Source organism: Neurospora tetrasperma, assembly GCF_000213175.1.
Source record: "Neurospora tetrasperma FGSC 2508 unplaced genomic scaffold NEUTE1scaffold_4, whole genome shotgun sequence".
Lineage (NCBI taxonomy): Eukaryota > Fungi > Ascomycota > Sordariomycetes > Sordariales > Sordariaceae > Neurospora > Neurospora tetrasperma.
In genome coordinates this window covers 111229-138177 of record NW_009799102.1, presented here as the reverse complement: position 1 = coordinate 138177, position 26949 = coordinate 111229, and the positions used below count along the sequence as shown (strand labels likewise).

General features: G+C 53.9%; 11 protein-coding genes across 11 annotated transcripts in view; 6 read left to right on the top strand and 5 right to left on the bottom strand.

Annotated features, from left to right (window-relative positions):
- Positions 1–1333: 1333 nt before the first annotated feature.
- On the top strand, positions 1334–5108 carry NEUTE1DRAFT_83037 (uncharacterized protein; the record flags this gene model as incomplete). Its single annotated transcript, XM_009853410.1, has 2 exons — positions 1334–1873; positions 1932–5108. The coding sequence occupies 2 exons, from the start codon at positions 1334–1336 to the stop codon at positions 4965–4967; spliced, it is 3576 nt and encodes a 1191-aa protein (XP_009851712.1).
- Positions 5109–5913: 805 nt separating this feature from the next.
- On the bottom strand, positions 5914–7713 carry NEUTE1DRAFT_146852 (phosphatidylinositol N-acetylglucosaminyltransferase GPI3 subunit; the record flags this gene model as incomplete). Its single annotated transcript, XM_009853409.1, has 2 exons — positions 5914–7173; positions 7235–7713. The coding sequence occupies 2 exons, from the start codon at positions 7711–7713 to the stop codon at positions 6048–6050; spliced, it is 1605 nt and encodes a 534-aa protein (XP_009851711.1).
- Positions 7714–8236: 523 nt separating this feature from the next.
- On the top strand, positions 8237–10676 carry NEUTE1DRAFT_83030 (uncharacterized protein; the record flags this gene model as incomplete). Its single annotated transcript, XM_009853408.1, has 3 exons — positions 8237–9262; positions 9392–9850; positions 10013–10676. 3 exons carry the CDS (start codon positions 8237–8239, stop codon positions 10580–10582), a joined length of 2055 nt encoding a protein of 684 aa, XP_009851710.1.
- A 30-nt stretch (positions 10677–10706) lies between these two features.
- Positions 10707–12259, bottom strand: NEUTE1DRAFT_64351 (uncharacterized protein; the record flags this gene model as incomplete). The annotated part of the gene is made up of 2 exons (XM_009853407.1): positions 10707–12052; positions 12124–12259. 2 exons carry the CDS (start codon positions 12151–12153, stop codon positions 10847–10849), a joined length of 1236 nt encoding a protein of 411 aa, XP_009851709.1.
- Positions 12260–12493: 234 nt separating this feature from the next.
- Positions 12494–13800, bottom strand: NEUTE1DRAFT_117198 (uncharacterized protein; the record flags this gene model as incomplete). The annotated part of the gene is made up of 2 exons (XM_009853406.1): positions 12494–13156; positions 13208–13800. 2 exons carry the CDS (start codon positions 13550–13552, stop codon positions 12881–12883), a joined length of 621 nt encoding a protein of 206 aa, XP_009851708.1.
- A 477-nt stretch (positions 13801–14277) lies between these two features.
- NEUTE1DRAFT_83024 (uncharacterized protein) lies at positions 14278–15152 on the top strand (the record flags this gene model as incomplete). Its single annotated transcript, XM_009853405.1, has 2 exons — positions 14278–14540; positions 14617–15152. 2 exons carry the CDS (start codon positions 14472–14474, stop codon positions 15130–15132), a joined length of 585 nt encoding a protein of 194 aa, XP_009851707.1.
- On the bottom strand, positions 15145–16012 carry NEUTE1DRAFT_146847 (uncharacterized protein; the record flags this gene model as incomplete). The annotated part of the gene is made up of 3 exons (XM_009853404.1): positions 15145–15561; positions 15619–15680; positions 15733–16012. 3 exons carry the CDS (start codon positions 16010–16012, stop codon positions 15439–15441), a joined length of 465 nt encoding a protein of 154 aa, XP_009851706.1.
- Positions 16013–16629: 617 nt separating this feature from the next.
- On the top strand, positions 16630–20384 carry NEUTE1DRAFT_83020 (leucyl-tRNA synthetase, cytoplasmic; the record flags this gene model as incomplete). Its single annotated transcript, XM_009853403.1, has 2 exons — positions 16630–19508; positions 19572–20384. The coding sequence occupies 2 exons, from the start codon at positions 16806–16808 to the stop codon at positions 20247–20249; spliced, it is 3381 nt and encodes a 1126-aa protein (XP_009851705.1).
- A 991-nt stretch (positions 20385–21375) lies between these two features.
- NEUTE1DRAFT_101368 (uncharacterized protein) lies at positions 21376–21963 on the top strand (the record flags this gene model as incomplete). The annotated part of the gene is made up of 2 exons (XM_009853402.1): positions 21376–21481; positions 21557–21963. 2 exons carry the CDS (start codon positions 21376–21378, stop codon positions 21961–21963), a joined length of 513 nt encoding a protein of 170 aa, XP_009851704.1.
- A 1939-nt stretch (positions 21964–23902) lies between these two features.
- On the top strand, positions 23903–24309 carry NEUTE1DRAFT_64338 (uncharacterized protein; the record flags this gene model as incomplete). Its single annotated transcript, XM_009853401.1, has 2 exons — positions 23903–24159; positions 24274–24309. Coding segments are annotated over 2 exons (231 nt in total), but the record flags the coding sequence as incomplete, so codon positions are not given.
- Positions 24310–25094: 785 nt separating this feature from the next.
- NEUTE1DRAFT_122693 (uncharacterized protein) overlaps positions 25095–26949 on the bottom strand; it is a gene marked incomplete at both ends in the record, with an annotated part of 3751 nt that continues 1896 nt past the window's right edge. The window contains one exon of the mRNA XM_009853400.1: positions 25095–26938. Coding sequence (XP_009851702.1) covers positions 25464–26938 — 1475 coding nt within the window. The remainder of the gene's footprint in view (positions 26939–26949) is intronic.

Below are 26949 nucleotides of genomic sequence, written 5' to 3'. Positions count from 1 at the left end.
GCAGACGACGGGCGGTTCGTTCTTGGTACATTGCAACATGTCATGCACACCGTAATCCGACGGATGGCCGCTGCAGTGTCCTCGGCGACGTGGGATTGGATGGAATCCTCTTGCGAATTCCTTCAACTGGGCGGCCCTTCCCTCTTTCTTGACCTCCGTCATCCCCTCCATCCGTCGGTTCCACCTGTTGTCCTCTTTTTCGTGCCTTCCGGTTTGGGACACTGCACGGTACTGTATCCTACCTCTATCACACGACACACTCCACGCAGTCGTTCATTCCCCAGTGAGGTCGCTACGAGAGCGACGGAGGTCTTCAGAACATCCGTCATCATCATATCAGACTCGAGAAAGTCTTTGCTCTGCAGTGGTTTCCGTTGGCCCACCAAATAAACTGAACTGAATGCCTTCAACTTCAACTTGACCAATTCGATCCGTCGCGAGTCACTTCTTCCATCTCGTCGGTCTGTTGCTCGACGCGCTTATACTTACCTCTACGGTTTAACGTCGTTCGCTGTCATCGCCTCTGACCACCACTGTTTCCACAACAGAATATCACAGGTTCGTACATAATCTCAATTCTCATCAGTGCTTCACTTTCCACTTCCCGTCACTGTACCTTCAACATCCCGCTCCATCAAGCGATCCAATTGCCCCATGGCGCTTTCCGCTCTCCTCAGATCTCCTCTCTGCACTACACTAGTGTGTTCTCGCCCATGTCGGCACTGCGCCGCCCCGGACCCCTGGTATGCAATTATATGCACTTAAACCGTACCAGGCCCCCGGTTGCTGGTGCCATCACACATTCCTCCCTTGATCTTTTTGCCTCCTTCTCCTCTTCAGTTGTTACATCAACCACTCCCAAGCCTCCCTGCATTCCACTACATTCTTCAACACCCTCCTGTTTCCTATCCAGCTTGTCTGATCAAAACAAGTCTCATCGCCATCCTTGTTTCCTCTCCTTTCTGCTAGGTTTGCTTGACGGCCTAGCTAATAACCCTCGTCTCAGAACAACCCTCGACGGCGGCAAACTCGACGAAAAACTACATCTCACCCTCGCTCGTTTCACCATCCAGCCGTGCGCACTCACTACCTGACACTAAGTAGACAACACACAGTTCGGCAAGGAAAATAAATTGCTTCCACTTTGCCATTGGCCCAAGGCTTCATCATCGACTATACGAAGCTCTACTCACCTGCTACTCTGCTACCCGGAATACGCGAGACTTTGTCAAACATCAACGGTTTGGCTGGAAATTTTCGTTGTGCGGACTTTGCCCGGGGTCCTTAATCGTCCGGCACATGTTTAGCTCAAGGCTTCTCGCATCCGACAGCCATGGCATCGCAGAGTAGCCGACCCATGCGATCAAGCCTGCAGGTAGCCCCTTTGACCATACAAAAGGCCGACTCGGCAAGCGAACCATATAACAACAATGGGTTCAACCGAGGCTCGACCCGCGCATCTACCCGCTCTACCCAATCCGAAATGACATCCCAAAGCGAAAACTTTATCGACAGCCATGTCAACAATCCTCCTCCCATCTTTCACAACTTTCTCCAGGCTGTTTACCCCTTTCACCCCGAGTATGTCATGACGGACTCGGCCGTCACCCTGCCACTCAAGGAAAAGGACATTGTCTTGGTGCATTCAGTGCACACAAACGGCTGGGCTGATGGCACTCTGTTGAAAGATGGCTCTAGGGGATGGCTTCCGACTAACTACTGTGTTCCCTACAACCCAGAAGAGATGAGAATACTTCTCGGAGCCCTGGTCAGTTTCTGGGATCTCATGCGATGTGCATGCATAGACAGCCGGGAATTGTTCAATGGCAACAAGTTCATGAAGGGCATTGCTGGTGGTGTGCGATATCTGCTGGTACGTTGTCAACGCCCGTCAACTTGGATTTTGCTCTCCCCTGCTAATACTTTGACAGGAGCACACTGGGTGTCTGCAGAAAGACTCCTCAATTCTGCAACGACACGTTGAGCTCAGGGAGAGCCGAAGGACAATCAATGACGAACTTAGAGCGCTGGCCCAGACGGGCAGGAGATTGGACAGAAAGCTGAAAGCTTCTCACAGGGTGCTTCGCGCAACAGAACATCAGATTAATGAACTGGTGGACAACCTGATTCTGCGAGCTTTCAAAATTGCGCTCAGGGCAGCCGAATTCTTTGACATGATTCAAAACGACAAGTCCCTTCGACTGACATCAGTAATGATCATGGAGACCGTTATGGAAGAGGAAGACCTAACACCAAACACCGATCCTGTGGTTCTGGCCAGATCCAGCGACGCCATTGATGCACGCTCCCGTGCCGACAGCAACGGAAGCGCAACCGGGCCGACGTCATCAGAAACAAGCCAGGCCCCCACAAACGGCCGTTTGTCTCCCCCCTACCAACCGAGTACAAATGCTAACCGGTTGTCTCATGGGAACTCTCTTGAAATTTCCAACCGTCTCTCGTCCGCAACCATTTGCCACCGCGTCAGTCTGGCTGGCTCTTCGCCGCTCTCACAGGCCCACAAGCTCGTCTCCGAACGTCTCACCAAAAGCCAAGATATCCTTGTATCTCACCTTGCTTGCTTGATGGGCCGTCTGCAATTGGAATGTGTATCCCGTCCTCAGCTAGCTCTCGGTGTCAAGCAAGCCATTACAACTGGTGGAGATTTGCTGCTGGTGATTGACGTTGTCTCGGCGCGAAACTCTCTCAGCATCGAGACATTGGCTCCACTTCGTGCCGTCATGTACGATCGCATCGAAAACCTTTACCAAACAGCACGCGAAGTTCTCACCCAGAACATGGAAGATGCCATCGTTCCCAAGGAAGGCCGCCGCTTGCACGTTGCCGCTGTGGGCTGTGTCAAAGTCAGCGGGACATGCTACGACAAGACGAAATGGGTTATTGGACAGATTGGCGATTTCGAGTTCGAGTTCGAGGACAACAGTCTTGATTTGGCCTTTGATTTTTCTGCTTTCGACGCTGTTCTGGACGCGAAGGATACGCGTGCTGCGGATTCGGTCAGCGTTGCCGATTCCAGCAGATCGGAGGCGTTGACTATGTCGACAACCGTCACAACCGCCTCTACGCCCGCTCCAAGGCCAGCAAGTCTGGAGCTCAACAAACCACTCCCTGATATTCCGCTTGTTTCAACTCCAGCTGTGGAAACGTCACAGGAGGCCACTGAAGACTCGGCACCTGCTGAGAACACCTCATCAGTGTCTTCTCCCCGTCCGTCGCTACCTTCTCTTCCCAAGCTCTCTACCGAGATCCCCCTTGCGCATGACTACAGCCCTACCGAGGCATCCGCCGCCCAAGATGGCGAGTTCCATTCTTTCAGGGCCGAGAGCATGACTGCCTCGAGTTCCGCATCAGCTACTACTTATATCAGCCGGACATCGGAGTCAAGCATGATCTCACAGACATCCACTCGGGCCACAACACCGGATCTCACCCATGCTCCCGGAAATCACCATCCTTCGGCATCTAACGTGAGCCTGTCCGACAGTACGACACTTAGTGAAGATAGCGACGATGCCGAGTTTAAGCTACTCGAGAAGACGTATGCTCATGAGCTGATTTTCAACAAGGAAGGCCAAGTGACTGGAGGTTCCCTTCCGGCGCTGGTTGAGCGTCTCACTACTCATGAGTCGACTCCTGATGCCATGTTTGTGTCCACATTCTACCTCACGTTCCGTTTGTTCTGCACGCCGCTCAAGTTTGCTGAGGCCCTGATTGACCGCTTCAACTACGTCGGAGAGGCTCCGCATGTCGCTGCCCCTGTTAAGCTTAGGACGTACAATGTTTTCAAGAGCTGGATGGAGTCGCATTGGCAGGAAGAAACTGACGCGGAAGCATTACCCGTGATTAAGAGCTTTGCCGAGTCCAAACTCACAGAGCTTTTGCCTTCTGCTGGAAAGAGATTGCTTGACCTCGCCGAGAAGGTGGCTAACAGCGGCAGTACTCTTGTGCCCCGTTTGGCTGCCTCCATCTCCAAGACCGGCACTTCTGGCTCTCAGTTCATTTCTGCCGAGACGCCTCTCCCTTCGCCCAATCTCTCAAGGGGTCAAGTGCACGCACTCACCAACTGGAAGGCTGGTGGTGTCTCCCCATCCATCATGGATTTTGACCCGCTTGAGATCGCTCGCCAAATCACCATCAAGCAGATCGGTCTCTTCTGCTCCATCACTCCTAAGGAGCTTCTCGGCTCCAAGTGGACCAAGAACAAGGGAGTTGGCGCACCCAATGTCAAGGCCATGTCGACTTTCACCACCGGATTGTCCAACCTCGTGGTGGACACTATCCTCCAATTCGATGAGATTAAGAAGCGAGCCACCATCATCAAGCACTGGATCAAGATCGGCAGCCAGTTTCTTGCCCTGAACAACTACGACGGTCTGATGGCCGTCACGTGCGCCTTGAACGACTCCAGCATCAAGCGCCTGCGGATGACGTGGGACACCATCAGCTCGAGGCGCAAGGAGACGCTCAAGTCTCTGCAGGCCATTGTCGAGATCGGCCAAAACCACAAGGCCCTCCGTGCTCGGCTCGCCGACCAGGTCCCTCCTTGCCTTCCATACGTCGGCATGTTCCTGACCGATCTCACTTTCATTGATGCGGGCAACCCCGCCAAAAAGACGACGGACACGGGCCTGACGGTGGTCAACTTTGACAAGCAAATGAAGACGGCCAAGTGCATCGGCGAGCTGCAGCGGTTCCAGATGCCTTACCGCCTCACCGAAGTTCCGGACTTCCAGGAATGGATCGTCTCGCAGATTGAAAGGGCGCGGGAGATTGAGAAGACCGGAAGGACGCCTGCTCAGGTGTTGCACTACCGTCAGAGTCTGCTGCTGGAGCCGAAGGAGCAATTGCAGTCTCCGGTGGAGGGCCCATCCTCGGGTTCCAACATGTTCTCGTGGATCAGGCACAACCATTCTACGCATGGCTTGCCTACCTCTGCTCAAGTCTAGTGCACTTTATATGAACAATGTTCATCATCGGCGTCGGACGCCAGTGATACACAGCCACACCTGTGCTGTATACCAGTTTCGTGAGGTGGTGTCATTATCTAGGGCGACCACCCACGAATTTTGTTATTTTTTTTTCTTGATACCCATCTGTTTGTTTTATTTGTTTATGGCGTTATGGCATATGAGTCGTACCTGCGCAATGTTGACCATCCTGTCCTTATCGAGGTTAGGGAGCACAGCTACACATCAGCGCGAGCTCACCATGGCTCATTATCTTCATTGTCGCTTGATAGCAGCTTCGCCTGAACATGGGCGTTTGATGCTGCTTTTCACTTTGTTCATCATCTTTACTTGGTTGCTTTCAGGATCATTGGCGCCTTACTGGGGTTGGATTGGATTGGTCTTTTGCTCATTTCCTTTTTGGTTTAAAGTGGAAAAAGAGACAAGGCATTACGGATCAACAGGACAAAAGGAGTTTGGGTGGTTTTCATATCCATTATATCGGCTTGGCTGGGGATAAACGCTCTGCTCAGTGCAAGCGGCTAGCTGGGATGCATTAGGTGTCGATGACAGAAGGAAGCATGGAGACAGGAAAGGGATTTCCACACTGTACGGAGTTGGGAAGTCATGATGTTATGAAAAGCAGCCCTTTGGGCCAAGTAATGGAGAGAGGCAATACCCTGTTGAGGAATATAAACATGTCAAGATAGTGCCAGCAGCCTGTGAGACGGATGAGCGTGCAGCAGAGCAAGTAAAGATACCATTATCACCTATCTGTATGTGTCAATGAGTTTGATCGTGGTGATTTGTGTTGAACTGAAGCTGGTAGGTGAATAGACCAGGGGTGATTTGAAGCACAAGGATGGAGGTGTCAAGTTGCTCATATCGCAAAGCTGAAATCGAGATTGGACCTCCGGACCAACATCTACCCATCAAGTATGTCATACCAACGAGATCTCTAATTAGTATTTCCAAAACAGGCATCGCTAATAACAGGATTACATGACCACCAAGCAAGCAAATGATACCCAATAAAGCTACAAATAGCAACAACCCCACAGTCGCCCATCCTTCCCATGCTCACCTCAACCTCGATGGCCTCGACCGTCTTCGATACTCCTCGACATCGCCCCACTCCAACCCACCCCCTTCCCTCCTTGTATCCACCACCTTCTTCTTCCTCGGCCAGTCTGGGCAGATATCGATGCTTTCCCTTGGAAAGACCAGTTCCAAAAACAAGAAGATCAAGTAATCGATAATCACACAGACGCAAAACAGTTTGCCCGCCCAGACTCCACAGCCATAGTACCTCTTGAGCCGATCAATCAGGGCAAAACTCTGCACCCCGCTCCTCATCCCCCTGGTGGCCGTGACCGCCGTCCACGACCCATTACTCCCATTCCGGTGGTCTTTCAGGTGATCATATCCGTAGAACTCTGCTTCGCTAATGGCGCCCGATATCCCATTATACACCCTCTCGGTGCGTTCCGCTACGTTGGTCCAGCTGTACATGTTTTTGACCTGTTCATGAAACAGCTCGGTGCGCACTTCGTTCCGCCTTAGTGCGGCGATGGCTTTCCCCGTGGCGGCGACGAGGTCGTCTTCTTCGGGTTTGGCAAATACCGTCATGTGCCCTGGTAAGACTTCGGGGATGCCGCCGACTTGGGTGCAGACTACATAAAGGCCGCACGAGGCGGCTTCGACGATGACGGTGCCGAAGGCTTCGGTTAGTGAAGGGTGTAGGTAGATGTGCCCGCGCACCATGACGTCGCGGACTTCGGAGTGGCGGATGGGACCGAGCATTTCGACGCGGTCTTGGAGTACGTTTTGCTCAATCATTTGTTCGAGGTCGATGGATTTGGGACCGGAGCCGGCGATGATGAAGCGCGTGTTGGGGTGGGCGGCGAGGATGCGGGGGATGGCGGCTGTGAGAAGGTCGGTGCCTTTGTTGTAGAAGAGGCGGGAGATGACGACGATGGTGATGGGGTCGTGAGGACCCAGGATGCGGCGCGGGGGGGTTAGGGAGGAGGAAAGGGAGGAGGATGGGTTGGGGGGCAGGCCGGGGATCGGGGAGGAGATGGAGGAGGGAGGGGTGGAGGTGGTGGTTGGGTAGCCTAGTGGACAGAAGTTGTCGGCGACGACGGCGTTGGGGATTACTGAGACCATGAGGGGGTCGAGGGAGGCGCGGAGGACCGTGTTTTCTTTGCTGTGTCACCTTGTTAGTAGGAGGTTAAAGAAGAGAAGAGGGGGGATGAGAGGGGGCATACCAAGTATGAGAAACACAGATGACATGGTCCACGTCGCTCAAAGCAAACTTGAGCAGCTTGTTGGTAAGAATACTCGCCGCATCCGCAAACCCAAATAGACTGTGATCCGTAAACACGGTCCTTAGTCCCATTGTCCTGGCGTGCAAAATTGCTTCATGACACAGACTCGACAAAGAAGCATGACCATGCACGATATCGATCCGTTCCCTCAGCACGATATTCCGGAATACGGGAAAGAACGAGAACACAGTCGGAAAGGTGGCGCTCCGGTAGATGACGAGAAACGGTACATGATAAACTTTCAAGCCGTTAGTGAGATACCGAACCCCCGTTCGACCTTCGTAGGCGTGCGTGATGATGATGACTTTGTGGCCGCGGTCGATGAGCTTGGTGGAGAGCTGGTAGATGTGCGATTCGATGCCGCCGGGTTGGGGAAAGAAGAAGTCGCAGACCATGGCAATGCGGTAGGTGGGCGCCATGATGGGTGATGTATGGGTCACATTGGTGCCCGCCTTGTTTGCTTGGTGATGATATTAGACGTGACTTGGTGGTGGTGGTGGTGATGGTGGTGAATGGTTCATGTTGAGATGAGTGTGTGTTAATGAGTGAGGCGAGTTGCCCCTGCAAATGAGAGGGAGTGAACAGTCAAGTGTAAACAGACGACCATCGACAACTGAAGACGTCCCATGTCTTGGCAGCCGGGGACCGCCAAGGTGCGCATTCCAGGGGTAAGTGATGTTGGAGGATCCACTGATAGCGATAAGCAGGGGCCTAGACGGGCGGTAAGACTTGGCAGTTCGAGAGATCCCCAGAAAAAAGTTGGGATCCACTTTTCGTATGGAGCTCCGTCATTCGTTGTTTTGTTTTCTTTTCGAGCTTCGGAGTTTCGATTTGGTTTCCATCTTCAAATAGACATCAACCGACAGAGTACGTAGGTACTATGCTTCTCACTTTTCTATCAAGTCAATTGACCGCCGACCATAACTGACAGTCACAGTCACAATGTATAACAGATACATCCCTCCACCCAAGCCAGCAGGCGGCGCGGCGGCCCCCGTGTCGTCGCAACCAGTGTCGCAAGCACCAGCGCAACCAGCACGAATTGTCTTTGGCGACGACGACTTTGTCGCAAACACTCAATCAAAGACCGTCGCCGAGGAACCAGTACAACAAGTAGAGGAACCCAAGTCCAAGTCGAAAAAGTCAAAGAAGCAACGCGAGACCGACGACGCTGAAGAGCCCCCACGAAAGAAAACCAAGACCGACGACAACGACGACGAGCAGCAACAACAGAAAGACGAGGCGCAACCCGAGACGACGACAACAGATACATCACCCATTAAGAAGGAACCCAAGAAGCCAAAGAGGGAAAAGAAAAAGAAGGAAAGCGTCCTCGAAAAACCCGCCGACCTCGAAGATGACCACATCCGCCAACGCCATCGCTCCGTCTTTGAAAAGGTCGAAAAAGCTCTCAAATTGAAGGAACTACAGGGCGACGAAAAGGAAGACACGCCAGAACCCGAAGAACCCGTATACGACCTCGGTCCCCTCCCCCAGCCCGCCCCTGTCGTTGTCGATTCCTCCAAACTCACCTACGAGACCCTTCCCCCCTGGCTCGCCAATCCCATCCGCGTCACCACCGAAACCAGGAAACCGTTTACAGAGCTAGGCATCTCCGTTGAGGCAGCCAAGATTCTGGCTATAAAGGGATTTAAAGACGCTTTTGCCGTGCAGACGGCTGCCCTTCCTTTGCTGTTGCCTAATCCCGACCTCCAAGGCGACGTGGTGGTGGCTGCTCCTACCGGTTCGGGAAAGACGTTGGCGTATGTGTTGCCAATGGTGCAGGATATTGCGCTGAGTCAGACGACCAAGCTCAGGGGAGTGATTGTGCTGCCGACAAGAGATTTGGTGCAGCAAGTCCAGCAGGCGTGCGAGGCCTGCGCGGCAGCGTTTGCGGGGAGTAGTGGCGGGAAGAGGGTGAAGGTGGGGACAGCGATGGGAAACCGGCCGTTTAAGGAGGAGCAGGGGGTGATCATGGGGACGGAGCAAAAGTACGATCCCAAGGGTTACCAAAAGTGGTTGGAGAGGCAGAAGCAGTTGGTGGATCTGGATGGGGACAGCGAGCAGGAGGAGGAGGAACTTGATTTGCAGCTGAAGCGGCCGTTGCCGTATCACGTCATTCAGCATGTGCCCAAGGTCGATATCCTCATCTGCACGCCAGGCCGTCTGGTGGAGCACATCACCAAGACCAAAGGCTTCACGCTCGATTATGTCCGGTGGTTGGTGGTCGACGAAGCTGACAAGCTTCTTGCGCAAGACTTCCAGCAATGGTTGGATGTGGTGAACGAGAAGTTGGCTGTCAGCAAGCCTGGCGCCAGAGATTTCGCGGCGAACAACAAGACGGGACCCAGGAAGGTGATTCTGTCAGCAACCATGACAAGAGACATCACGCTGTTGAACGGGCTGAAGCTTTCTAGGCCAAAGCTGGTAGTGTTGGAGGGTGCAAAGGCTGGTGATCTGGCAATTCCCGCCACCCTCAAGGAATACGCCATCAAGATCACCGAGCCAAGTCTTAAGCCGTTGTACCTGGTGGATCTGCTACAGAGCAAGTACATGGTCCCCATCAACGGCGAGGACGTCGCTGCTGGATCGGAATCATCCAGCTCCTCCGACTCGTCCGATTCCGATTCCGACTCCTCCTCAGACTCCGACAGCGAAGCCGAGCCCACAACAAGAAAGGCCAAGTCTGTGTCCAAGCCCACCACATCAAAGGCAAAGGCAGCAGCCTTCCCCACCACCGCCCTCATCTTCACAGCCTCTAACCAATCCGCCCTCCGCCTCTCGCGCCTGCTCTCCCTCCTCCTTCCCCCTTCCTTCGCCCCTCTAATCGGCACCCTCACCTCCTCCACCAAGACCTCGGTCCGCTTACGCACCCTACGCGCCTTCACCTCCGGCAAACTCCGTATCTTGGTCGCCTCCGACTTGGTATCCCGTGGTATCGACTTGTCGAACCTCGACCACGTCATTAATTACGACCTGCCCCTTTCCGAGACGTCGTACGTGCACAGGGTGGGCCGCACAGCGCGTGCGGGCAGGGAAGGTAAAGCGTGGACGTTGGTGGAGTTTGCAGAGGCAAGGAGGTTCTGGAGGGAGTTTGTTGGTGAGGGCAGTGGGGCGGTGTGTAATGTGAAGAGGGCGGAAGGGAGGACGGTGGAGAGGGTGAGGGTTACCGAGGGGATGGATGAAGAGGGAGAGAAGAAGAAGAATGGTGGATTTGGTGAGGAGAGGGTTAAGGAGTTGGAGAAGGCACTGGAGGTGTTGAGAGTTGAGGCTACTAAGAGGGGGTGACTGTTTGGTTTGTTGGTGCAGGTCTGATATCCAAGGAAGTTTATATAGGGTCGTGGTAGGGTTGTATATAATATACGTGCCACTGATGATACTTTCACTAGCTGTCCAAAGGTCTAATCACTGTGAAGGAGAAAACAATACATTGTTGTATGAACACTTCATGCCAATTTGTCAAACACACCAAGATACCCATTGCCCAGCACTTGACTTTAATCCGCTGATACACTCCTCCATCGCAAGCATTCACAGCCGCCTTTGTTCTTCTCAATTCCCTTCGGCCCATGGATCAGCAACATGAATGCCACTCGGCTGCACCCTCGAAGTAGCACTTCCATATCCGTTCCCGCCCCTTCTCTCACTACCCGACCTACTCTCCTCATCACTCCCTCCCCTTTCAACGTCCCTTCCCTCTCCATCTTCATCATCATCTACCTCCTCAATCCCAACATGACCCTCTCCATTCTGTCCCGCACCAAGCAATGGCCTCCGTTGAGCTTCTCCATCTTCCAATCCCCGATAGCCATTCTCCTCATCCCCATGCGGCACCCCAAAGCTCTGTAAGAGTTTATTCCACCAGCTATTATTTCCATCTCCTCCCTGTCCATCACGTCCCTCACCATTTACCATCCCACTCCCCTCCCTTCCTCTTCCACCCATCGTAGCCCTCCCATCCCGTCCTCCTCTCCTCCTCGTTGCCCCCGTCCTCGCTCTTCTCGTCGCCATCCACCTCCCCACTCCCCACCCCAAAATCTGCACCACCAACACCCCCGCCACAACTCCAATCTCCCCACCCATCACCCCTCTAAACTCCCCCTCCCACTTCCCGGCACACCCCTCCCTTCTCCCAGGCCACATCTGTCCACATTGTTCCGTCCCCTTTCCTGCGCTCGGGAAAGGCCAACTCATGTGCTTCGGACTTCGGAACCCACAGCATCCCAGAATATCCTGGATCTTGCGAATGGTGTCGGCGTCGTGCGCCCGAAAGAAATGCGACCATGTTTGTTCGAGGGCGCAGTGTTCGATTGACCCCGGGCCGGAGTTGGGGAAGGAGGAAAATGGGGAGGAAGTCAGGGAGGAGGTGGCCACACTCAAAAGGATGAGGGAGAGGACGAGTTGGGTTGTTTGCAGGGTTTGGGAGAGGGTGGGGAGGAGGGAGCGGAGGGTCCCTGGGCTAGTAGAAGATTGTTGTGGTCGGCGCGGGGCGTGAGCTGGGCGGAGGTGGGTGAGTTGTTGAGAGGGGTTGGAGGGGTTGGGGGTTATGGTTGAGGAGGAGTGGGCGGTTATGAACTTTGGCGGGTTTTGTTGGTTGGGACTGGTTGTGGTGGTGACGCGGTAGAGGTAGGCGGTGTTGAGAGCGGAGAGGATGGGGAGGAGGATGGTCAAGATGGTTAGACCTGGGGAAATGGGGAGGGAAAGGGATTGAGCGTGGATGTGTTCGTATATGGCGAAGGCGAGAAGGGTGAGGATGATCTGTTGAGGGGTGTCAGTTAATCTTGTCGGCGACAACGTCAATTGTATGAAGGCTGAATGTGGTAGCATACCAAGGTGTAGACCAAGCCAAGGGTAATCATGATTTTGGCTGTGTGTGCCCCAAGGCACGACTGCTTTGATACAAGTCAATGTTGAAGTGCCTGACTGTGTGTGGTTGAGATGGATGATTGATGAGGTGAAGTTGAAAGAGGAAGAGTGACGGATGCAATGTGTAGTGGTGTTGCCTGATGAGCACGGCCCGACGCGCCGCTTTATATGTAACGAGTAACGTCCGCTTGTGTGACGTTGACGCGCGGGCGGTTGCAGGCGGCCATGCAACGAGGCCTACAGACCCCTCACTGGCTGTTTGTTGGATGATGCCAGGCAGGTAGTGAAGCAACTGAAATGTGCAGAAATCAAATGGAAATCGACGAATGACTCGTTTTCAAGTGAAAATAATAATTCTGACTTGTCCGGTTTGTCTTTGGTAAGTTGTAAAACTAAACTCAATGCGCTGATCATCGAGGTTTCATCCGACCTAGAAAATGCAATCCCTCAGCTCCTTGCCATGAAACGCAATGCAAATAATACTACATATACACACCCAAATCGTACACATCTCGTTTCCTCGGCCCAAGGGCATTACCACACCCCATAACATCATACGGCTAAAGCACTGCAACCCTTCGATCCACCAAGACGCCCTTTCCCATAACTCAGGTTCTTTTGTTCGCCCCAACGCGCTCGCTGTCGCTCTCACACTAATCTCATGTCCTTGCATGTACCCGTGTTCCGCAGAGACAACATAACAATCCCACCATGACCCTCCTAAGCCTCCTCCTCGCCGTAATGGCCGACCGGCATGCTAAGATCGATCTGTAGCTCATCACGGAAGAGTTGGTTGATGGTCGAGTTGTCGCGCAGATACACCCACTCGCCCTTGGCCGTGCCCTCCTTTTCGTTCTGGCCGTCACCCAACGCCACATAGTCGTAGCGCTTGGGACCGGATTTGGGCGAAGACAGCCAGATCTGCTTGTTGGGCGGTTGCTTGTTGATGACATAGGTGCCGATGCCGTCGTCGAACGAGACGGTGAGGACGCCAGCCTGCAGAGCGTCAGAATCTTTGACAACAATGCGAACGAGAGAATGACATACCGAGTACTCAACGTCAATGTCTTCCCGCTCATCCTGAAGTTCTTCGAGGTGGGTGACGAGTCTGTCCATGTACTGGTCGGCGAGCTTGTGGTACTCGTCGTCGGTCAACTCGGTGGCGGCGCGGACAACAGTGGGAGCGGCCTCTTCCTTGGGCTGGACAGGCTGTTTGTCGGGAGTGATCATGTTGCCATTGGGGCCGGCGGTTGAGTAGAAACGAGGGACTGTCGCTCTTGGGAGTAGTGAAGCCGCGGCGAATGGAGTAGAAGTGATGCGGGTGTTGCGGGAGATGCCTTGGAGAGAGCGCAAAGTAGCTCGCGCAACTTTGGTGACGATGGTACGCGACATGATGGCTGCCCGTGGTATTGATATTTTTCGAGAGTGTTCAAGAAGTTGTAGAGTTGCGACTGGCGCAATTCGTTGAGTGAAGTGTTGGAAGAGACAGAGAGAGGTTCAAGCTGAAGCTGAACTGAATAAAAGCTCAACGGTGTGTCCCGTGGAAGGTGAGATGAACGAGTGGGTCACGGGACAAGAAAACACTGCACAAAATCAGGACGGAAGATGATCAGAGGATGGACTGGAAGGACAGGATGAATCGATGAGAACCTTGAAGGAAATTGGAAGATTGCAGTTTCACTTGTCCAGTTTGCAACTTCCCTCGAATGAACTATCGAACCATTAAAGTTCCTTATCATCCCGAGCTTCCACTTGACTCCCGCTATCGTGCCACTGATGCCCCACTCCCAGAGCTTCCCCAACTTCCACTTTACCTAACAGACGGAACTGAAAGCAGAGCGCTGGCAGGCACGGGATCACGCCTTAGCAGCAGCGGGAAGCTCTAGCTGAGCGCCAGTTAGTGTGACGATGCAAAAAGACATGCAGTCATGACTAAATCTCTGCATTGATGCAGGTACCCTCTTAACGCTTGCTCCCTGCCGTTTGCTACCGTCTGCTAGGCGCCTGCCTCTGCGCATTTAGCGGGTACAGCCGCACGTCATCGCACCCCCACCACACTTGATCGCCCCGGCCGAGTCCAGATTAATATCCACTTTTGCCTCCCGCAACTGCAGCCAAAGAGCCACTGCTGGGCTCTGTGCGACTGCCGCCGCCAAGTGCAACTGAAGTGTCCAACGAGGTTCTCATTTGTTTTCTTTTCTTCATTTTCAACCAAGTCACCCTCTGAGTGTTCTTGAAGCGCGTTAGTCGTTGCCGTCTTTTGCCAACACCGTCCACTTCCAGGTTCCCAAACTGTCACACCGCGCCCACCATGATCAACGCATTCCTCGTCTTCAACGGCCAAGGCCAACCACGCCTCACCAAATTCTACACCCAACTTGTATGTTCCCCTTCTACTTCCATCGCCTACCCTTCCCCATCACAGCCACTGCTAACACCTCTCTTCCCATTTATAGGACACATCAATCCAACAACGACTCATCTCCGAAATCTTCACCCTCGTTGCCAACCGTCCAAAGGGCTCCTGCAACTTCCTCCCCCTCCCGCCCCTCCTCGCCGCCTCTAGCACCTCCACCTCCTCGTCCGAACCACACAACGACGTCCCCTCCCTCGTAACCTACCGCAACTATGCCACCCTCTATTTCATCATCATCTCCACATCCACCGAGTCCCCGCTAGCATTGATCGACCTCATCCAAGTATACGTCGAATCGCTGGACAGGTTGTTTGAGAATGTGTGCGAGTTGGACCTGATCTTCAACTTTGAGACGCTGCATGCGACGCTGGGCGAGATGATTGTGGGAGGAGTGGTGATTGAGACAAATATGGAGAAGATTGTGCAGGGCGTGAGGGCGCAGGGGACGGTGGCCAAGAGGCCAGTCAACGAGAGTAGGGGAGGCGGCATGGGGCTAGGAAGTGGACTGGGGGCTGGGTTGGGAATGGGAGGGAACTTTGTTTGGAGTGGGCGATGAGGTCCTAGGAGCCAGCATGGTCTTTACATTGATGCGCTCCGGTGTTCGGGGTCTCTAGGAGGTGGCCATGAAGAGACTGGAAGCTGTTAGACGGGATCAGAGCTCATACAGCTCTCGAGTAACCGGCATTCAAAGAAGGCGACAAGATGCCACATAAGCATGATACCAGCAAGGAGCAGAAACCATAGATACCCACACCTCCCCAAGGTATTACAACGCCAAACACCCACAAAAGGATACTATACAAAGCATGATACAATCGGCTTGGTCCTGTCAATCCCAAGCCTCAGACCTGTCTGTCCAACACTACATCTGCCGAGGACGGGACCCGCCTTGGACGCTAGCCTGCGACTCCTGGGACTGGATCCTCGCGACGGGCTTGGGAGCTTCATATTCGAAGCCAAGGGAGTTCCAGAACCACTGTCGGAACTGAGCATGGAAGTTAGGCACATATGGGTCATTCAGAAGTGAAGTGGGCAAACATACCTCATAGAAAGGCTGCCTTTCGTCCTTCCAGTCCGCAAACAGCAGGCAGTAAATGAGGACAACTACATCAACATCAACATTAGGTCATTAAATCACAGCCAGTAGAATACCCACAACTAATAGTCCCCAATTGCGCCAACTGCACCATCTTGTTCCATCTCGGCCTCTGCGCAATGTGGTGAATCTTCCTCTTGTACCGCTTCTCGTACTTGAGCTGTTCCTGCGGGCTCATGGTCTTGAAATCGGGCGGCCATGTTTTCTTGGCCGGGTACTGTGTGAGAAGAGCGGGACTGATGTGGGGGAGTTTGACAAAGGCTTGTGGCAGCTCGCTGGAATTGGAGGCTGTTGATGTTGATGCCTTTTGGGCGGCTTGCCGGATGGCTGTTCGGAACATTGTTTGTCGTTGTTTGTTATTGAGGGAAGAGTTGTTGTAAGTGACAGTGGTGACGATACGTATATGCGGGAAGTCGTAACAATAGGTAGGGTTCAGAGGGGAGTCCCGTTAGTGACAGGGGAGACTGGTCATTGGGGACAGAATGAAATGGATCATATGGAGCTCATGATGGAGTTGTTCACTGCATGGATCCGAGGCCATTTCGAGGTTGCCCGATAAGATAAGAAGTTGGTTTGTGGCTGGTGAGTTACCTCACCTAGTGAGGCGGGTAAGAAAGCAGAGGTAGCTCTTAGCCACAGACTAAAACGATAGAGCCCGGTAAACCACAGCCACTAAGTACAGCCAAGCGATGTCGCGGCAAGGGACTGGAGAGGATGCCGCCGTCTTTGCCGTCGGGTGCCTGAGAGGGACTGGACTGCACTGACCCCGCGAAATGCCCGGGCGTTACAGTGCTTCAGTTGCCGTGCCCCTCCAAACCAAAGAATCTGGATTGCTGGAGGCGACTGAAGCAGAGTTGCCGCCGTTGTCGTCCCAAAATTTCCGGAATCTGACTCAATTCCACAGGTCAGTCATCCCGTCAAACAACCCAAGCAGCAGCAGCACTCTCCTCTGGTATTCTAGCTCTGGCTTCAGTTCTTGTCGCCTCGCTGTGCTGTGCTTGTAGGTACAACAGTCAACGCCGAGTTTCTAACACTTTCAGTTTGCGAAACAGAGAATTCGCAGTCCGGGTTGCCGACTTCGGTCTTTCTTTTCTTCTTCACCACCAAGACCAGACATCACCACATAAACAAACATGGCCGACACAGCAGCCGTCGCCAAGGGCGTCGAGAACCTCTCCGTCTCCGCCTCCAAGACCAAGGAGCTCAAGGGCACCGAAAAGAGAGACACCCTCATCGAGATCGAGAAGAAGTACCAGCAAAAATGGGAGCAGGAGGGCGTCTTCGAGGTCGATGCCCCCTCCACCGCCGAGTTCCCTCTCGACGCCATCACCCCCGATGAGCTACGCCAAAAGCACCCCAAGTTCTTCGGCACCATTGCCTACCCCTACATGAACGGCCGCCTCCACGCCGGCCACGCCTTCAGCTTCTCCAAGATCGAGTACCACACCGGCTTCGCCCGCATGCAGGGCAAGCGCGCCCTCTTCCCCCAGGGCTACCACTGCACCGGTCTGCCCATCAAGGCCTCGGCCGACAAGCTGGTCAAGGAGATTGAGATGTTTGGCCAGGAGTTTGAGCGCTACAAGGAGGACGAGGTCGTCGAGGGTGCCGCCCCTGCCGCTGCCGCCCCTGCCGCTGCTCCCAAGACCAAGGAGGATCTCACCAAGTTCAACGCCAAGAAGGGCAAGACGGTCGCAAAGACGGGCGGCGCCAAGTACCAGTTCCAGATCCTCAAGTCTCTCGGCATCCCCGTCTCGGAGATTCACAAGTTCGCCGACCCCCAGTACTGGCTGCACTACTTCCCTCCCGAGTGCAAGAAGGATCTCACCAACTTCGGTGCCCGTATCGACTGGCGCCGTCAGTTCGTCACCACCGACGCCAACCCCTACTACGATGCCTTTGTCCGCTGGCAGATGAACCGCCTCTTGGAGCTCAACAAGATCAAGTTCGGCAAGCGCTACACCATCTACTCCATCAAGGACGGCCAGCCCTGCATGGACCACGACCGTAGCGAGGGTGAGGGTGTCCTTCCCCAGGAGTACACGGCCCTCAAGCTCAAGGTCACCGAGTGGGCGCCCAAGGCTGCCGAGGCTCTCAAGGGCAAGCTCCCCGAGGGCGTCAACGTCTACCTGTGCCCTGCCACCCTCCGTCCCGAGACCATGTACGGTCAGGTCTGCTGCTTCGTCGGCCCTGCCCTCAAGTACGGTGTCTTCAAGGCCGCCGAGAACGAGTACTTTGTCATCACCGAGCGCGCCGCCAAGAACATGGCCTACCAGGGCATCTTCGAGAAGGAGGGCGTCATTGAGAAGGCTGCTGATATCGTCGGCTCCGACCTCATCGGTACCCTCGTCAACGCTCCCCTCTCCGTCCACAAGGAGGTCTACGTCCTCCCCATGGACACCGTCCTGGCCACCAAGGGTACCGGTGTCGTCACCTCCGTTCCCTCCGACTCTCCCGACGACTGCGCGATGATGACCGAGCTCGCCAAGAAGCCCGAGTTCTACGGCATCCAGAAGGAGTGGGCCGAGAAGGAGATTGTCTCGGTCATCAAGACCCCTACCTCCGACCTCCTGGCCCCTTACCTCGTCAAGAAGCTCAAGATCAACTCCCCCAAGGATGCCAAGCAGCTCCTTGAGGCCAAGGAACTCGCCTACAAGGAGGGTTTCTACCAGGGTATCATGAACTACGGTGACTTCAAGGGCGAGAAGGTCGAGACCGCCAAGCCCAAGGTCCGCCAGCAGCTCATCGACGCCGGTGACGCTTTCGCCTACTCCGAGCCCGAGAACAAGGTCGTCTCCCGTTCCGGCGACGAGTGCTCCGTTGCCCTCATGGACCAGTGGTACATCGACTACGGTGAGGACTCGTGGCGCACCATCCTCTACGACTATGTCGAGAACAAGGACGGCAAGGGCATCAACACCTACTACGCCGACACCCAGCACGCCTTCAAGGGCGTCATCGGCTGGCTCAAGCAGTGGGCTTGCGCCCGTACCTACGGTCTCGGCTCCAAGCTTCCTTGGGACCCCAACTTCCTTGTCGAGTCTCTTTCTGACTCTACCGTCTACATGGCCTACTACACTGTTGCCCACTGGCTGCACAGGGACCTCTTCGGTCGTGAGAAGGGCAAGGGCAACATTGGTGCTGACCAGATGATCGACGAGGTCTGGGACTACATCTTCTGCCGCACCGAGCTGTCCGACCACTTGGTCACCAAGTCCGGCATTCCCAAGGAGACCCTCGACTCCATGCGCCGCGAGTTCCAGTACTTCTATCCCCTCGACATCCGTGTCTCGGGCAAGGATCTCATCCCCAACCACTTGACCTTCTGGCTGTACAACCACATCGCCCTCTTCCCCCGTGAGTACTGGCCCAAGTCCGTCCGTGCCAACGGCCACTTGCAGCTCAACGGTGAGAAGATGTCCAAGTCTACTGGCAACTTCATGACCCTCGACGATGTCGTCAAGAAGTACGGTGCCGACGCCGCCCGTGTTGCTCTTGCCGATGCCGGTGATGGTATTTCGGACTCCAACTTTGTCGAGGATGTCGCCGACAACACCATTCTCAGGTTCTACACCAACAAGGAGTGGATCGAGGAGACTCTCAAGGACGAGTCTCTCCGCACTGGCGAGCTCAACAGCTTCCAGGATGCCCTGTTCGACAACGAGATGAACGCCCTTGTCAACGAGGCCCGCAAGCACTACGAGGAGACCTCGTACAAGCTTGCTCTCAAGGCTGCTCACTACGATTTCTTGAACGCTCGTGATATGTACCGTGAGGCTTGCGCTGCTGCTGGCATTCCTCTGCACAAGGACTTGGTCACCAAGTACATTCGTCTTCAGGTACGTTTTTTTCTTTCCTTGCCCCATCAACATTTTCACTTTCGGTACTAACTCGTCTTCCAGGCCCTCGTCATCACCCCTATCGCCCCTCACTGGGCCGACTACGTCTGGCAAGAATGCCTCGGCGAGCCCAAGTCCATCCAGTTCGCCCGCTGGCCCGAGGTCCCCGCCGCCAACCCCGCCCTCACTGCCGCTCGCGACTACGTCCGCACCACCTCCTCCGCCATCAACTCCGCCGAGGCCGCCCAGCTCAAGAAGATGGCCAAGGGCCGCCAGTCCGACTTCGACCCCAAGAAGCCCAAGAAGCTCACCATCTTCGCCACCGAGAACTTCCCCACCTGGCAGGCGAAGTACATCGACCTGCTCTCCGAGGTCTGGGACGCTGCTACCGGCACTCAGAAGATCGATGATAAGGAGCTGAACGGCCGCATCGCCAAGATGGGCGAGATGAAGAAGGCCATGCCCTTCGTCCAGGCGCTCAGGAAGAGGTTGAAGGATGGCGAGCCCGCTGAGCAGATTCTTAGCCGCAAGCTGTCCTTCGATGAGAAGGCGACGCTGTTGGCTATGATCCCCGGTCTGAAGAGGACTGCTGGCTTGGAGAGCGTGCAGGTTGTTCTTGTTGAGGAGGGCAGCAAGACAGGCAAGGACTTGACGAATGGTGGTGCTGAGATCGAGGTCACGGCGCCAATGGCTGAGGCTGCTCTTCCTGGCCAGCCCAGCTTTTTCTTTACCAACGTTTAAAAGGGATGATGTGTTGTAGGATGGGAAATCTACGTGGTGGGTAGTGATGGTTTTCTGATGAATGTCATTTGTTTGGGTTTTGATATCATGGATGGTTAAAAGTTTAGCGATGAATAGATTTGTGTTCATCTAGGTGACGGATGTTTGTGTCAAAGCTTTCATGTTCAAAGGACACGGCTGTGTGGCGGTGGTTGGCCTGATGTTGGGATGTGTCTGGTCGCGTCACTTACACTGGGAGGCCTCAAAGCATCGACTGTATCGTCTTGATCCAGTGGGCAAGGAAGAGCCAGAGCCGCTTCATGAGCACAGTTCTTCCCCTGGAGAGCCCGGGTATGTTCCACTTAGTTCGGAGCTCGTTGTTCTGCCTGGTTTTGAACCCGCTCGCCTGCTTGAGTTCCGGAGAGTTGGCCCGGAGGCTCGAGCACCGGCGGTCGGACCTCACTGCCCCCGTACACAGGATGTTCGGCTGCTCGTAACTACAGTACTCAGCACCCAGCCAAGTAAACAGCTTCGGAGAGCACGTGAAGAGGTTGGCGCTATTGCGAGGCTTGCCAGTTACGAGGACATCAGCATGCTTCGGAAACATCTCCCCGCTCCGAAGGCAGAATGAGTTGAGGAGTCCAGGCTCAGGGGAACATGTCATCCCTGTTGATTGCGTAGTTGTGTCAGCATCATGGTGTACTCGACTCCCTGAAGGGGATACGAAGCTCCAATGTCAGCCATGATGACCTCACTCCTGAAGTGAAGCCGAGTGTTCATCCGGCGTTGGACTTGCCCACAGCCTTCCTGGAACTTGGAGTCAGCTCTCATGTTGTTCGTCCCCGGTAGGCAGTGCAAGCTTCCTCTTTCATCATCCAGACATCTTCCGCGTCTTGGTATCTGATCACCTCATCTCCAGCCTCCCCTCATCTAACATTTAATAGCCGTCTCCTTCCCCTCGTTTCTTCTGTCATCTCACCTACCTCTCAACGCCTTATCATCCTTTCTGCTCTCGTTTTTCCCCCTCAAAGCTAAAACAAGACAAAGTCAACGAAGAGAGGATCAACTCATTCGCTACCAAAGCATCGAACTCTACCAAAGCCAAAATTAACCAGCCACCGACCGGTCCTAAAGCCACCTAAGCAAGATGCGTTCCTCCACTCTCCTCGCTGTTCTCGGCACTGCCAGCCTCGCTGCTGCTCAAACCACTATTACTAGTATTTACGTGAGCACGCCGACCTCAACTTCTTCGAGTAAGTCTCTCTTTTTTGGTGTCCCGTCCGTCCATTCTCACTGCCTTTTCCAACTGTTTTGTGTTTTTGTTACAGCACCTCCTCGTCAAAACGAGAGCCTCCAGTCTTGTCTAGCCTCTTGCATGATCCAATTCCCGGCCCTCCCTCGTGTTACAGGTGGTGGTGGTGTTATTCCACCTGCGCCTGCTGCCAAGGGGTGTCGGGGTCGGACGGACCGGCTAGATCGGGTTGCGCGTGATGTCGGACCTTGTCATCCCCATCAACCTCCTCCTCCTCTTCTGCCGGTCACTTTTCCTCCGTTTCCTCCCCCGAAAGCGCCTATTCCCATTCAGACTCCTCGTCCTGTTCCTGTTGATTCGCTGTCTCCTGATCCTGATTCTGCGGGGTTTGTGCCTGAGAATGAGGATGAGCAGACCTACGAGGATCCTCCTCCTCTTCCTGACGACCCTCCTGTTGCGTCACTTCCCCCTCTGGGAATTTAGTTATCCCTACCTAACCACCTCCACTCCTTCGTTCCCCCCTTTTCTCCGTTTTTTTCCTTTGCACCACGCTCTTTCGGCATGTCATCCACCATTCTCTCTCTCTTTTTCATCCTACTAATGTTAAGAAACAAAAAAGCCACCACAACAGTCACACCCTCCTCTTCCACCACTTCCACCTCCACCTCCTCCACAACCACCACCGTCTATTCTTCCACCACTTCTTCAAGCAGCTACACTTCGTCGGGCGTCACCACCTCTACTTCTACTTCCACTTCTACTGCGTCTCCGTCTTCGGTGCCTAGTGCTGCGGCTGGAAAGGTGCCGTTGCAGGGACCGGCGGTGGGGTTGGGTGTTTTTGCGGCGGTGGGGATGGTTTTGTTGTGAGACGAGGTTTCTTAGTCTTTTGGGTTGATTTGTTGGTGATGTTTCGGGGTTGGGTTGGGTTGGCTTGAGTTGTCTGGGTTGCGATTTCGATGTTGATGGTTGATGGACAGGAGTGTTGGGTTGTTTGAGTGAGGGAATGAGTGAGCGGGATGTTGGTTGGGATGTAATGCTGTGGAATGCGTGGTGTCTATTTTCTGGTGATGAAGAGGTGGGAATAGAAGGATGGTATGGTATAGTACAGTGGTAGTGGTTATCCAAATCATGATGTTGTTGAGTCCGCTAATATTGGTTGTTGAGCACACATGGAGAGACTCTGGTGCTGGTTTTCTTTTCCTTGTGCGGAGGTTGGAGTGAAGATATTTTGCGAAGGATGAGGCATCGAGTTCCGATAGAAGAGAGGATTCGACGGGTGAAAGATGTGTTTGACGTGGAAGTCAAGATCAGGACGAAGATGTTAGGGGTCCGGGAGTGAGTTCCTGGAGCGAATGGAGGAGAACGGAGGCACAACAGCATCAACAACAGTATTGAGAGGTGGATCTGAGGTCGGAAGTCTAGATAGTTGGGGTTTCGTGAGCACAAATCACAAGAGAAAGTGTGGACAGTAGTGTAAATATGCGAAAGGGCGGAAGATTCTCGAGGATGAAGTTTTTGAGGTAGATGTGATATGATGATGGCGAGAAGGAGGAGGAGAAGCGTGAGGAAGCGTAATATGGAGTATTATTGTATATAAAGAGAAGAGTTGATAATGAGTTTCTTTTCCTACATGATCTTTTGGTGAATTGACCTCCAAAATGTCTCAACTCGTTAAAAAATCTTCAACCTCCGCCCGAAGAAAAGAAGAAAAAATTCTGTCAGGAGATTGATCACCACTTCGAATTTCAAAAAAAAAAAAAAAAAAAAGAAACACGAGATGGTTGCTGGTCGCAGATGCATGAATAGCAAAAAGCCAAAAAGATGTTGTGGATGACCCCAACCCGATTTGAACGGATAACCTTTCGATCTGGAGTCGAACGCGCTACCGTTGCGCCATAGGGCCTTGTTGAAAGTAAGGTTCATATCAGGGCGTTATGACCAAGGAATGAGAGCCCTGCAGCCAGTGACATCATGCTCATCTTTATGCTCTTTGGTGATATGCAATCTCAGAAGAGTTTTTCGAGCCTTGGGGATAGCTTGGGTCTCTTTTGCCATTATACATAATGGATTCTGCGATTTGTCTCATGGCATGTCTTTTGCGTAGCATGACTACAGCGATTGAGGAAGATTCGCTGTAGTGACGAAGCAATACGACGTCTTGGTAAGTTACGCAGCTTTGACTTACACGCATTGCCCGTCTTGGCGTACTATACGGTAAGATACTCCGCCTACCCCCACACTTCCATCCGCGCGCCGCACGCGCCAAAAGTTCAGTTCACATCTGACATTTTGCCCCTCCACTGACTGTCCCGCTCGCCGCGCTGACTCTTTTTTTGTCTCGTTCCTTCAACTTCCCAGCATATCACTGCAGCCTCCAACCCAGCCAACGCTTCCAACTCTTCCGCTCCCAACCCCAACTCGTGAAATCTGCGCCCGATCAAAACTATTCCGCGAAATTCTCAACCGAAACCCGAAACAGCCAAAATGTCCGACGAAGAATACTCCATCTACGACGAAGTCGAAATCGAAGACATGACCTACGACCCAGCGCTGCAGACGTATTCGTACCCCTGCCCATGCGGCGACAAGTTCGAGATTGCGCTCGCCGACCTCCAGGACGGTCAGGACATTGCCGTTTGCCCGAGCTGTAGCTTGATGGTTAGGGTCATTTTTGAGGTTGTGAGTATTGCCCTTTTCTGTGTGTGGGGGGAGAGACTAGGACATGGAGGCGAGAAGGTTTGGGGTTGGGTGGAATGCAGCAGTGTGCTAACCAACGGGTGATTATCTAAACAGGATAACCTCCCCAAGGCACCGGATGCCGCGGCGTCTATTGCTGTTTCCGCTTAATGGGGGACTACGAAGTCGAGTGAGAAACCTAAAAGGCGTGGACATCAGAAGTTGCTCGCAACGAGGCGTTCATGATTCTGTATACCGAGGCTGAAGGATAGGATAACATCGGTCTTTCCAACATCAACTTGCAACCAAAGCCTCAATGCTACAGCAGAAGCAAGCCGATTGCTTTCTCGAGCCCAGTCCAGTTCATATCAGTCGTCCTCGCCCTGGTATGCATCGAGGCCACGCCAGCCAGCCAGCCACTTAAACAACCTATCAGCCGGCGCATCCTCTACTGCCCTCGCCCATGCGAATGACTCGAACACCAAACCGACTCGATCCGATACGAGAGCACCTCGACCTCGTCAGGAACGGAAAGCCAACAGTGCCGCCCCGGCCGCTCGGCGGCAACCTCAAACATATCGCGGGACCAAGACGTCCATGCCACTAAGTGTCCACAACCCCTGGAAGAGAACAACGAGCATTGCTGTTGATGACGAGAGAAGAATGGAAGGAATCGCTCTACATCCGTGAACTTTTCGGCTGGTCGTTTTGGCGACCGGAGGGAAGCTTAACAGACGATTCGTCGACGTCTTGGCTCCGCCGCCCTTGGTTTGATTGCGACCATGTGCTTTTGGCGATTAATATCTGGATTGGGCTTCGCGGACATGGGACAAGCGTTGTTGCGTCACAGCCTTCGATATCGGACTCGGGTCAGAATGTCCCATCAGATTACACCTGAACAATGGGTTGAGCGAAGCCAAAAGACAGGGGCTGGATCTGGATGGGTGGCCTTGGATGGCGTTTTAGGTGGTGTGTCTTCAGTATCCGGTCGACAAATAACGTGCGATGGAAGTGGTAGGGCTTGATCAACGCTTTTGGCACCTTGGGTATATCATACAGGCGTTGGTGTTGGGAGATCTGCTTTGGAATTTGTGATATGGGGGTTGTTGCTTGAAGCTCTACCAAGTAGGAAACCACAATAAAAGTCCCAAAGACTACCTAATGAACATTGAATACCCGCTACAAGAACCTTGCATTGACTAGGTATCCATATTGTGTCTCGGCGGATCCTAGTTCATCCATCCCATCAACCGTTTTCCATCCCATCAGTACCCCCAGGGCCTCACCCTCATCTTAATGTCAGGTACCTAACCACCCAAAAACCCCCTCCTCTCATTCCTCCTCCTCTCGCTGCTCAGCGCATCAAGCTTGACCGCCACCAAACAGCATTCCACCACCGACGACGCCTTAGCCGGGTTGGAGGTCAAGGGACTGGACGCGTTCTTGTTGTTGTTAACCGATTGAATACGCAGCCGCCACTGGCCGGTTTTGACGATCCATTGCTCGCCGCCTAGTGGTGAGGTGGGGACGGTGGTTGTTACTCCGTAGGGCGGGCTGGAGTCTAGGCGTCGGCGTTTGCGGGGGTTGGGGTTTTCGTCGAGTGGTGATGATTGTTGGTGGTTCGGTTGTTGGGAGGAAGAGGGGTTGGTGCTGAGGTTGATGGAATTGGGGGTTTCGGCCGTTGAGGGGCCGCCGGAGGAGGAGGCAGATGGGAAGGTGGTGCCGGGGGTGCTGTTTACGGTTTCGTGTGCGGGTAGTGATGGATGGGCAGTTTGATCAGAGTCGTCTGCTGTCCAGGGTTGGCCGTCTAATGTTATGCTTGCTTCGGGGTCGAGGATGACGCGGATGAGGTCCTCGCTGAGAAGAGTGTCTCTTGACGTGGGCGGTTCGCTACCCATCCCTCCTTTGGCCATCAATAGCCCCGAGAGCTGAGTGGAGGAGGGCAAGTTGAGCTTGGTAGCGATGACCTCGAATAACTTGGCCATTTTCGCCTTGATGTCCGTGAAGAACTCCGCTCTGACATCCTTCCCGCCAGGTCCAATGTGTAACCGCGTGGCTTCTTCGCCGATTTCAAGTACGAGTTCCATCGCTTTGTCGTCCGCATACGGCCTGGCGTAATTCACCCACCCCGCCAACGGATCTCCCTCCACCGGCTCATTAGCCACGCTTATCCCGCTCTTCATAATATCTCTCAACCCCAGCACAATCTCCTCCCGTCCCCTGACCTGATTGAACCCCTTTTCATGCGGGATCAACCGCTGCTCCAGGCCCTTGAAGTTGAAATACCTGCAGTCCCTCAGAAGCTCCTGCCGATGCCTCTCATCCCTGATCTTCACCGGGTACCCTCTCAACATATGCAGTAGTTCCTGAAAGACCTCGGCACTGCGATTCGGTACATTAGGCGCGACGATGGACGGCGGACGAATCAGACCCTCCTTGTCCAAACCGGGAAACAAATCCTCGGGATTGCTGAAAAAGATGGCGAACCCGAGCGTAAAGAAGTTGGGCGTGTTCCCGGGTCCAGAAAGGGAGAAGATTTCGCGCGGGATCTGGAAGGGTGTGGAGCCGATGGTGATGTGGATGGGTTCCTCGTAGAGCTGGGACATGAGCTTGGGAAGGGAGTAGAACTGGGCATCGGCGAAGAGGCGGACAAGGTGAGTGGCGTCCCGGGGCCGGACGTGGTAGCCCTGGAGGTGCAGAGAGATGTCTTTGAAGGTGACGGGGTCGCGGTCGATGTAGAGGGTGCGGATGGCGGTGGAGGGGTCTTGGCCGGCGTCGGAGGCTTGTTTGAGT